Raw genomic sequence first — 12441 nt, 5'->3', positions numbered from 1 at the left:
TGGCCCAGAAGTTAATTCACAGCATGCCAGGGCGGATTGCAGAGGTCTTGAAAAAGAAGGGTCAACACTGCAATTATTTACTCTTTGCATCAACTTCATGTAATTGTCAATAAAAACCTTTGACACTTATGAAATGCTTGTAATTATACTTCAGTATTCCATTGTAACATCTGACAAAAATATCTAAAGACACTGAGTCAGCAGACTTTGTGAAAATGAATATTGGTGTCATTCTCAAAACTTTTGGCCACGACTGTAGTGTTCAATGACAGTACATAGGATATCAACCATCTCCTGTACCTTATCTCTATCTGTTCCAGATGCAGATCTACTGTTATGAAGCGCTTCACTTTGAGTCCATAGACCAGGCCATCAAGGACGGGGGCAGGATCACAGCTCTCTCTGTGCTGTTAGAGGTGTGTGTTTGTATGTTTTGACTTGCTATGGCCATGTAATACATGTCTGGAGCAAATAGTGTGTTAAGTGTTGCTCCAGTGGGGCGTGGTTTAGGTAGGTAGGTACTATAGGTAGATTGGGTGGAGCGGGTGTTCCTGAGGGGGTTCAGGCAGATAGGTACTCTAGGTAGATTAGCTGTCGACACTGACAGGAAGAGTGTATTTGCGCTGTCTGTGTGTTTATGCATTTGTGTGTGTGTGTATGACCTGAGTCAAGAGTGTGTAGTGGATAATTTTCCACCCATACCAGCAAGGTTTTTCATAGTCGATGAGGGATGACATATCTACTTGCAATGGCATGACTTACCATTAGGTAGAAGAGGCAATTGGCTCACATCATCAAGGGGCCTCGTGAGCTAGCATTATTTAGAAAAAAAACTATGCTAGTATTATTATTATTTTTTGTACAATTATTCCACACGAGGCCCCTAGATTAGGCTACACTCCGCTACCGACCCTGATATCAAAAGGGACAGGATAGTGGAACTGATTACCCACCACAGTATCAGACTGAGCACAGATTAGACATGCATTATAGAGTTTGGGTTCAGCAGTGGATTATACAGTCTCTAGCTATTAGCTTGCATCAGTGTGAGCTTCAGCTTAGCATCATTGTTAGCTTCAGCTTAGTTTAGCATCAGTGTTAGCTTCAGTTTAGCGGGTCACAGCTTTAAAGCAGCCTAAAAATGTAGGGACACAAAAAAAGTGAAGGAGAGGAGAGGAAGCCACTGTAGACTTTTGAGAGGTCTGACTAGCCTGTTTCCATTCCCTCTTTACAGACAGGCATCGAAGACAATGACAACTACATGTCCATTATCGACGGAGTCAACAGTGTCAGCCGATTCGGTATGCCAACCTGACCTACAGTAACCTTAAACTCCTCCAATGCTCACCTTAAAATAGTGTATTTAATGTAACGACTTGCTAGGCGTGGCTGGTAGGATGTCAATGATGAGGAACATTGACAAGAACAATGGCGTATTTATTCAAATAAATGGGTTCACAAAAAGGATTTATCCCACACACAGGGGATAAACTTAATTTAGACTGGAACTTAACTTAAGAGACTAAATAGCTGGGCTGCTATCCAGCTTACCAGCCAATTGTTCTTTCCAGTTTTTTCTTCCTGTGGAAAGTCGATGTGCATGGGCTTGCTCCAAATGTCTGTAGAGCTCAGCCTCCGGCATCCAGCAAGGAGCTCCTCCCCTGTGGAACTGAAACAGCACCTGAAATGTCTCCACTGTGCTGCAGCCTAAAGCTTAGTGTATACTTCCCAGTCAAAACAGCTTGCACATATATTGCGACTACATTTTGTGACGTTTTTTTGTTTGTTTTGGGGGTTGGTAGGGTTTTAGCACACACAATTATTTCTTGAGGCAAACCGAAGTTCGTAGCCGAAGTCTATGCCCCTTCGTCAGTGATTGGTCAACAGTAGTGATTCTTCAATGAAGAGTTTGTTGTCTTTCAACTAGACAACTACTTTTTATGCACATTTTTTCCCTTGAAAAATACTGCACCAAACATCTTAGTTAATTTAAAATTGCACGACCTAAGACCTCCTTGTAAAAATTAATGACAGATTTCTTGATTTAACTTTGATTGATTCAAACTATTTTGAGGAAGTGTTACTGGGTATGTTGTTGATATGGCATCTCAAGAGGAACAAACAACATTAATATTGCAGCTTTTTTCTAGTTTTTCAAGCGAGGGTCTTTGGGGACTATGTGAGACGAGATGTTCACTTCGCCTAGTCGAGTTCTGCTAAGAGCAAACCGAACCTATGTATGCGGACACCTTAACGACGCAGAGTGGCTTCAGGTGCAGGGTGTGGCACTGCAACCTAGCTTGCTGCAGCCTAATCTGCTGGTTGTGGTGTGTGGCTGACGCCCCAAATAGTGGCATTCCCCGGCCACACCACCTGGGGCGCCACACTAAGTTAACCAAACACAAAGCCACATTATCCAAGCGTAGCTATAAACCTCTAGTTTGCGTTTCATTATAGATGTATTACTGCACAGTACTAATTAAAAGTCTGCATAGCCTGGGCTATTAGAAACTGGGTGGTTCGAGCTCTGAATGCTGATTGGCTGAAAGGTATGACAAAACATTTATTTTTACTGTTCTAATTACCTTTGTAACCAGTTTATATAATAAGGCACCTCAGGGTTTGTGGTATATGGCCGATATAGCACAGTTAAGGGCTGTATCCACGCACACCGCATTGCATCGTGCGTTAGAACAGCCCTAAGTTGTGGTATATTGGCCATATACCACGCCTCCTCTTGCTTTATGGCTTAAGTGTAGTTAATTCATGCTAATGGCAGTTGAAGTTTGTCATGCAAGTAGGCGTTACAGAGGACTTCAGTGCATCAGCTCAATGTTGTGGGTAATGTCAAGCTCTTATGAAATGTAGTTGTACAAACTTTGTACAGATTTAAAGTCAAGTGCCCCTCTACCCCACAGTCATACACCCACTATCTCACTGTGTCATGATAATGAAACATTTGATGTTTATGTTGTCTATCCTCTCTTTCTCACTACTTTATTTTGCCTTCTGTGCATTTTCATCTTACACATGTCCCCCTCTTTTCTTTTCTCCCCTCCTTTTCTCAAGGTAAGAGTGGGATGGTGGGTCCCTTCTCTCTCCGTGGCCTCCTGCCCAACTCAACAGATAAGTACTTCACCTACAATGGCTCCCTCACCACCCCACCCTGCACTGATACCGTGGAGTGGATTGTCTTCAAGAACACTGTGGCCATCTCCGACACGCAGGTGTGTGTGTGTGTATAAAAGCAGAGAGTGTGTGTAGAAATATTGTTTTTGTTAGTCCAGAAGAGAAAGGGAGAGTGCTGGGCGCCTCCTCATCTCCCTGTTTGTCCACTGTCATATGACAGTTGTCTTTTTATAGTATGAATGGGTTGGGTGGGAGCTTAACATATGCTCCTTCAAGTCGCTATTCATAATTGGTTGTAGCTCTGTGTGTCTGTTTCTTTGTGTGTGTGTGTGTGTGTGTGTGTGTGTGTGTGTGTGTGAGACCCGTTTTTGATAAGGTATCAAATGAGTGTGTGTGTGTCAGTACCATGTGTTTCATTTTAAGCAGAGTGAAGGCCTCTGTCTATATTTCTTGGATTTAATGGCCGCATGTGTACACCTCAGGTAACACCTGTCAATTACAAATACCCTGAGGGCTACAGGGAAGACACACACACTCTCTCTCTCACTCATTTCATCAAATCAAATGTATTTATAAACCCCTTCTTACATCAGCTGATATCTCAAAGTGCTGTACAGAAACCCAGCCTAAAACCCCAAACAGCAAGCAATGCAGGTGCAGAAGCACGGTGGCTAGGAAAAACTCCCTAGAAAGGCCAGAACCTAGGAAGAAACCTAGAGAGGAACCAGGCTATGAGGGGTGACCAGTCCTCTTCTGGCTGTGCCGGGTGGAGATTATAACAGAACATGGCCAAGATGTTCAAAAGTTCATAGATGACCAGCAGGGTCAAATAATAATAATCACAGTGGTTGTCGAGGGTGCAACAGGTCAGCACCGCAGGAGTAAATGTCAGTTGGCTTTTCAGGTCTGGGACAGGTAGCACGTCCGGTGAACAGGTCAGGTTTGCATAGCCGCAGGCAGAACAGTTGAAACTGGAGAGGCAGCACGGCCAGGTGGACTGGGGACAGCAAGGAGTCATCAGGCCAGGTAGTCCTGAGGCATGGTCCTAGGGCTCAGGTCCTCCTCCGAGAGAGAAAGAAAGAATTAGAGAGATCATACTTAAATAAACACAGGACATCGGATAAGACAGGAGAAATACTCCAGATATAACAGACTGACCCTAGCCCCCCCCACACATAAACTACTGCAGCATAAATACTGGAGGCTGAGACAGGAGGGGTCGGGAGACACTGTTGCCCCATCCAACGATACACCCGGACAGGGCCAAACAGGCAGGGTATAACCCCACCCACTTTGCCAAAGCACAGCCCTCACACCACTAGAGGGATATCTTCAACCACCAACTTACCATCCTGAGTCAAGGCAGAGTATAGCCCACAAAGATCTCCGCCACGGCACAACCCGAGGGGGGTCGCCAACCCAGACAGGAAGATAACGTCAGTGACTAAATCCACTCAAGTGACGCACCCCTCCTAGGGACGGCATGGAAGAGCACCAGTAAGCTAGTGACTCAGCCCCTGTAATAGGGTTAGAGGCAGAGAATCCCAGTGGAGAGAGGGGAACCGGTCAGGCAGAGACAGCAAGGGCGGTTCGTTGCTCCAGTGCCTTTCCGTTCACCTTCACCTTCACTCCTGGGCCAGACTACACTCAATCATAGGACCTACTGAAGAGATGAGTCTTCAATAAAGACTTAAAAGTTGTGACCGAGTCTGCGTCTCTCACATGGGTAGGCAGACCATTCCATAAAAATGGAGCATTGTAGGAGAAAGCCCTGCCTCCAGCTGTTTCCTTAGAAATTCTAGGGACAGTTAGGAGGCCTGCGTCTTGTGACCGTAGCATACGTGTAGGTATGTGGTCCCGTGGTCCCGTGTGGCTCAGTTGGTAGAGCATGGCGCTTGCAACGCCAGGGTTGTGGGTTCATTCCCCACGGGGGGACCAGGATGAATATGTATGAACTTTCCAATTTGTAAGTCGCTCTGGATAAGAGCGTCTGCTAAATGACTTAAATGTAATGTAAATGTATGTACGGCAGGACCAAATCAGAAAGATAGGTAGGAGCAAGCCCATGTAATGCTTTGTAGGTTAGCAGTAAAACCTTGAAATCAGCCCTTGCCTTAACAGGAAGCCAGTGTAGAGAGGCTAGCACTGGAGTAATATGATCAATATGATTCTAGCAGCCGTGTTTAGCACTAACTGAAGTTTATTTAGTGCTTTATCCGGGTAGCCGGAAAGTAGAGTATTGCAGTAGTCTAACCTAGAAGTAACAAAAGCATGGATTAGTTTTTCTGCATCACTTTTGGACAGAAAGTTTCTGATTTTTGCAACGTTACGTAGATGGAAAAAAGCTGTCCTTGAAACAGTCTTGATATGTTCGTCAAAAGAGAGATCAGGGTCCAGAGTAACGCCGAGGTCCTTCACAGTTTTATTTGAGACGACTGTACAACCATCAAGATTAATTGTCACATTCAACAGAAGATCTCTTTGTTTCTTGGGACCTAGAACAAGCATCTCTGTTTTGTCCAAGTTTAAAAGTAGGACATTTGCAGCCATTCACTTTCTTATGTCTGAAAAACAGGCTCCAGCGAGGGCAATTTTGGGGCTTTTTGGGGATACCTTTTCACACTCCTTTCATCTCTTTAACTGTTGACATCCTGTTGTCTGACAGTAGCCTCACACAGGCTCTTTCTCTTTTAACTGGCTTTCAGTCTGCATGGTTTGGATCATGTATGGTATGATAATGTCACGTCTCAAGTTTCAAAAGACTTTGAAAGGTCATTTTGGGATCATTGTTCCTCTGTTGTGTAGCTTTTCAAGCACTCCCTCGAGGCGTAAAGGAACACTTGCTTTTATGGGATAACATGACCATATTGTCAGTCGTGCATACAGTCTACAGTGAGATCCAAAATGATTCGGGCAGTGACCCATTTTGTGTTGTTTTGGCTCTGTACTCCATCACTTTGGATTTGAAAAGTGCAGACTGCCAGCTTTAATTTGAGGGTATTTTAATCCATATTGGTTGAAACGTTTAGAAATTGCAGCACTTTTTGTACATCGTCCCCCCATTTTAGGGGACCAAAAGTATTGTGACAAATTCACTTATTACATTTACATTTACATTTAAGTCACTTATCCAGAGCGACTTACAAATTGGTGCATTCACCTTATGATATCCAGTGGAACAACCACTTTACAATAGTGCATCTAACTCTTTTAAGGGGGGGGGGGGGTTAGAAGGATTACTTTATCCTATCCTAGGTATTCCTTAAAGAGGTGGGGTTTCAGGTGTCTCCGGAAGGTGGTGATTGACTCCGCTGACCTGGCGTCGTGAGGGAGTTTGTTCCACCATTGGGGTGCCAGAGCAGCGAACAGTTTTGACTGGGCTGAGCGGGAACTGTACTTCCTCAGAGGTAGGGAGGCGAGCAGGCCAGAGGTGGATGAACGCAGTGCCCTTGTTTGGGTGTAGGGCCTGATCAGAGCCTGAAGGTACGGAGGTGCCGTTCCCCTCACAGCTCCGTAGGCAAGCACCATGGTCTTGTAAACTTATGTTTATCAAAGTAGTAAAAAGTTAAGTATTTGTTTCTAAACACTTCTACATGAATGTGGATGCAACCATGATTGCGGATAATCCTCAATGGATCGTGAATAATGATGAGTGAGAAAGTTGGATGCACAAATATCGTACTTCCAAGACATGCTAACCTCTCACCATTACAATAACAGGGGAGGTTAGCATTTTTAGGGGGGTATGATATTTGTGCGTCTAACTTTCTCACTCATCGTTATTCACGATTCATTTCCGGATTATCCTTAATCATGGTAGTATCCACATTAATGTAGAAGTCTTTAGAAACATATTCTATTCTTATTTACAGTAAAAGTGACACAAATTATACAATGCATTATTAATAATTTATTTAAATTGGGCACAAAATAATCTGAAACACAACCAAAACAAACAACAAATGCTTCCAAACAGTTTGTATAGTCACAAGGTTGATGTAGTCATTAAGTGCTATGAATATGGGATCAAAAACTTTACGTTTTACTACTTTAATACAGATAAAAGTGAATTTGTCCCAAAACTTTTGGTCCCCTAAATGAAGGGACTATGTACAAAAAGTGCTGTAATGAAAAGACCCTCAAACTAAAGCCAACAGTCTGCCCTCAAATCCAAAGTGCTAAAGTAAAGAGCCCCCCCCCAAAAAAAAAAGTTAAATAAAAACAAATGTCACTGTCCCAATACTTTTGGAGCTCACTGTATATTCAAACAAGCTACATTGTCCTCATCAGCGTTGTTTTGATTGCTTTCATTAATAACCAGTCATAAGTATTTATAAGTAGTGTATGTACTATTATTAAATTAGTATTTCAGCAAGTACAAATGTTAAACCTTATTACTACTGTGTGTTTCTAAACAACACCACAATATACCAGAGGTTGCCTGAGGCCCTAATTGTTTTCAGTCACTGTTTTGGCCCCCAGTCACACTCACAGCCACTCTGGTTGGAATGCTGTGTGAGTCAGAGCTATTTACAGTGCATTCAAAAAGTAATCAGACCCCTTGATTTTTTCACATTTTGTTACATTACAACCTTATTCTAAAATGGATTGGGGCAAACATTTGCTCATCAATCTACACACAATACCCCATAATGACAAAGCAAAAACAGCTTAAAAAAAATACAACAGAAATATTACATTTACATAAGTATTCAGACCCTTTACTCAGTACTTTGTTGAAGTACCTTTGGCAACGATTACAGCCTCAAGTCTTCTTGGGTATGACGCTACAAGCTTGGCACACCTGTATTTGGGAAGTTTCTCCCTTTATTCTCTACAGATCCTCTCAAGCTCTGTCAGGTTGTATGGGTAGCGTCGCTGCACAGCTATTTTCAGGTCTCTCCAGAGATGTTCAATCAGGTTCAAGTCTGAGATCTGGCTGGGCCACTCAAGGATATTCAGAGACTTGTCCTGAAGCCTGCATTGTCTTGGCTGTGTGCTTAGGGTTATTGTCCTGTTGGAAGGTGAGCCTTCGCCCCAGTCTGAGGTCCTGAGGGCTCTGGAGCAGGTTTTCATCAAGGATCTCTCTGTACTTTGCTCCGTTCATCTTCCCCTAGATCCTGACTAGTCTCCCAGTCCCTGCTGCTGAAAAACATCCCCACAGCATGATGCTGCCACCACCATGCTTCACCGTAAGGATGGTGCCAGGTTTCCTCCAGATGTGACGCTTGGCATTCAGGCCAAAGAGTTCAATCTTGGTTTCATCAGACTAGTCCTTTAGGTACCAATTGGCAAACTAATTGGTACCAATTGGCAAACTCAAGCTGTCATCTGCCTTTTACTGAGGAGTGGCTTCCATAAAGGCCTGATTGGTGGAGTGCTGTAGAGATGGTTGTCCTTCTGGAAGGTTCTCCCATCTCCACAGAGGAACACTAGCGCTCTGTCAGAGTGACCATCGGGTTCTTGGTCACCTCCCCCCGATTGCTCAGTTTGGTCGGGCGGCCAGCTCTAGGAAGTGTTTTGGTGGTCCCAAATTTCTTCCACTTAAGAATGATGGAGGTCACTGTGTTCTTGGGGACCTTCAATGCTGCAGACATTTTTTGGTACCTTTCCCCAGATCTGTGCCTCGACACAATCCTGTTTTGTAGCTCTACGGACAATTCCTTCGACCTCATGGCTTGGTTTTTGATCTGACTTACACTGTCAACTGTGTAACCTTATAAAGACAGGTGTGTGCCTGTCCAAATCATGTTCAATCAATTGAATTTACCACAGGTGAACTCCAATCAAGTTGTAGAAACATCTCAAGGATGATCAATATAAACTACATTTCGAGTCTCATAGCAAAGGGTCTGAATACTTATGTGAATAAGTTATCTGTTTTTAATTTTTAATACATTTGCAAAAATGTCTAAAAACCTGTTTTTGCTGTGTCATTATGGGGTATTTTATGTAGATTGATGAGGAACATGTTTTATTTAATCCATTTTAGAATAAGGCTGTAATTGATCTAAATGTGGAAAAAGGGAAGAGGACTGAATATTTTCTGAATGCACTGTATATACAGTGTTACACAATAGACTGTACAAGAGGTGTATATGATATACATGCATGCTTGTGTGTAACACATGTGTGTGTTAGGGTGTGAGAGGACTGAATACTGTTTGAACCAGTTGTTTAGGTCTATGTGAATAATGATAATAGTAATACAACCATCATTTTCCGATGATCTTTATGTGGTCTCTCCTTGTGTGGCCTTGTGCCCAAGGACACAATGTGAAATCACCATGCAATAACAAGCACTACTGTGTAATAATGTGTTGATGAACGTGTTGGTTGTATTGTGTTGTAGCTGGAGATGTTCTGTGAGGTGATGACCATGCAGCAGGCAGGCTATGTGATGTTGATGGACTACCTGCAGAACAACTTCAGGGAGCAGCAGCAGCAGTTCATGGGACAGGTCTTCTCCTCCTATACCGGCACAGAGGAGGTCCTCACTCCCAGTACGTACCTGTCTGTCTGTCAGAGGAGGTCCTCACTCCCAGTACGTACCTGTCTGTCTGTCAGAGGGGGTCCTCACTCCCTGTACGTACCTGTCTGTCTGTCAGAGGAGGTACTCACTCCCAGTACGTACCTGTCTGTCTGTCAGAGGGGGTCCTCACTCCCAGTACGTACCTGTCTGTCTGTCAGAGGGGGTCCTCACTCCCTGTACGTACCTGTCTGTCTGTCTGTCAGAGGAGGTCCTCACTCCCTGTACGTACCTGTCTGTCTGTCAGAGGAGGTACTCACTCCCAGTACGTGCCTGTCTGTCAGAGGAGGTCCTCACTCCCTGCACGCACCTGTCAGTCAGAGGAAGTCCTCACTCCCAGTACGTACCTGTCTGTCTGTCTGACAAAGGTCAGAGGAGGTCCTCACTCCCAGTACATACCTGTCTGTCTGACAGAGGAGGAGGTCCTCACTCCCTGTACCTACCTGTCTGTCTGTCAGAGGAGGTCCTTACTCCCTGTACCTACCTACCTGTCTGTCTGTCAGAGGAGGTCCTCACTCCCGGTACGTACCTGTCTGTCTGTCAGAGGAGGTCCTCACTCCCAGTACCTGTCTGTCTGTCTGTCTGTCTGTCTGTCTGTCGGTCGAGGTCCTCACTCCCACTACGTGCCTGTGTGTCTGTGTCTGTCTGTCAGAGGAGGAGGAGGTCCTCACTCCCACTACGTGCCTGTGTGTCTGTGTCTGTCTGTCTGTCAGAGGAGGAGGTCCTCACTCCCTGTACCTACCTGTCTGTCTGTCAGAGGAGGTCCTTACTCCCTGTACCTACCTACCTGTCTGTCTGTCAGAGGTGGTCCTCACTCCCAGTATGTACCTGTCTGTCTGTCAGAGGAGGTCCTCACTCCAAATACGTACAGTTGAAGTCGGAAGTTTACATACACTTAGGTTGGAGTCATTAAAACTCGTTTTTCAACCACTCCACAAATGTCTTGTTAAGAAACTATAGTTTTGGCAAGTCGGTTATCTACTTTGTGCATGACACAAGTCATTTTTCCAACAATTGTTTACAGACAGATTATTTCACTTATAATTCACTGTATCACAATTCCAGTGGATCAGAAGTTTACATACACGAAGTTGACTGTGCCTTTTAAACAACTTGGAAAATTCCAGAAAATTATGTCATGGCTTTAGAAGCTTCTGATAGGCTAATTGACATAATTTGAGTCAATTGGAGGTGTACCTGTGGATGTATTTCAAGGCCTACCTTCAAACTCAGTGCCTCTTTGCTTGACATCATGGGAAAATCAAAAGAATTCAGCCAAGACCTCAGAATTTTTTTTTGTAAACCTCCACAAGTCTGGTTCATCTTTGGGAGCAATTTTCAAACACCTGAAGGCACCACATTCATCTGTACAAACAATAGTACGCAAGTTTAAACACAATGGGAACACGCAGCTGTCATGCTGCTCAGGAAGGAGACGTGTTCTGTCTCCTAGAGATGAACGTACTTTGGTGCGAAAAGTGCAAATCAATCCCAGAACAATAGCAAAGGACCTTGTGAAGATGCTGGGGGAAACAGGTACAAAAGTATCTATGTCCACATTAAAACGAGTCCTATATCGACATAACCTGAAAGGCCGCTCAGCAAGGAAGAAACCACTGCTCCAAAACCACCATTTAAAAAAAGCCAGACTACGGTTTGCAACTGCACAAGGGAACAAAGATTGTACTTTTTGGAGAAATGTCCTCTGATCTGATGAAACAAAAATGGAACTGTTTGGCCATAATGACCATTGTTATGTTTGGAGGAAAAAGGGGGAGGCTTGCAAGCCGAAGAACACCATTTTGTGGGGGTGCTTTGCTGCAGGAGAGACTGGTGCACTTAAAAAATAGATGGCATCATGAGGAAGGGAAATTGTGGATATATTGAAGCAACATCTCAAGACACCAGTCAGGAAGTTAAAGCTTGGTCGCAAATGGGTCTTCCAAATGGACAATGACCCCAAGCATACTTCCAAAGTTGTGTCAAAATGGCTTAAGGACGACAAAGTCAAGGTTTTGGAGTGGCCATCACAATGCCCTGACCTCAATCCTATAGAACATTTGTGGGCCGAACTGAAAAAGCGTGTGCGAGCAAGGAGGCCTACGAACCTGACTCGGTTACACCAGCTTTCCTATCCAGAGCGAGTTACAGTTAATGCGTTTATCTTAAGATAGCTATGGGGCAACCACATTTCACAGTCATAGTAAGTACATTTTTCCTCAAAGTAGCAAAGTCAGAGATAGTAAGAGGGAAAATTGTAAAGTAGATTGGCCCTAGCTAGCAAAAAGATGACTCTTGTCACTCCTGGATATATCATGAGTTCTCTAGCTACAAAATGAATCTCTTGTATTCACTCCTGGTTCTTGGTACTAACACCTGATTCAACTAATCATGGTCTTGATGAGGTAGTTTTGCGAGCCAATGCTCACTGGCGTTAGCGCAATGACTGGACATCTATGGGCATCTGCTAGCATGCCTAAATGTTCATAGAATATTAAAATCTGAACAGAAAATAGCAACACACCAATATCAAATGTCCAAACTATATTTGATGACACTGTTGGTGGCCTATTAAAATGTCATAGGGGGATTTTGTTACATATGAGGCAGGCACTGGTAACCCAACTGTGAACCTGCCTGCCTGTCACCCCTACCGTGCCCTATTTTGGGCATCTCTTACCCTACTAAAGAAGTGATTGCAGTAGCTTGCTGTGTGTTTTCAACATAATCAGGACATTAACTAGCACGTGGATGCTGGATGCCTGGCAGGCATTAATATTCAG

General features: G+C 44.0%; 1 protein-coding gene across 3 annotated transcripts in view; it reads left to right on the top strand.

Moving 5' to 3' along the window:
* Positions 1-12441, top strand: part of LOC139578219 (receptor-type tyrosine-protein phosphatase zeta-like) — a 122906-nt gene that overhangs the window by 60422 nt on the left and 50043 nt on the right. For all 3 annotated transcript variants that reach the window (XM_071405553.1, XM_071405552.1, XM_071405551.1), the window contains exons 5-8: positions 321-416; positions 1235-1301; positions 3070-3227; positions 9482-9632. In XM_071405553.1, coding sequence (XP_071261654.1) covers positions 321-416; positions 1235-1301; positions 3070-3227; positions 9482-9632 — 472 coding nt within the window. The remainder of the gene's footprint in view (positions 1-320; positions 417-1234; positions 1302-3069; positions 3228-9481; positions 9633-12441) is intronic.

The sequence above is a fragment of the Salvelinus alpinus genome, chromosome 6 (genome assembly GCF_045679555.1).
Source record: "Salvelinus alpinus chromosome 6, SLU_Salpinus.1, whole genome shotgun sequence".
In the NCBI taxonomy this organism is placed as follows: Eukaryota; Metazoa; Chordata; class Actinopteri; order Salmoniformes; family Salmonidae; genus Salvelinus; species Salvelinus alpinus.
Note: the sequence above shows the minus strand (reverse complement) of the source record. Positions and strands in the feature narration are given on the sequence as shown.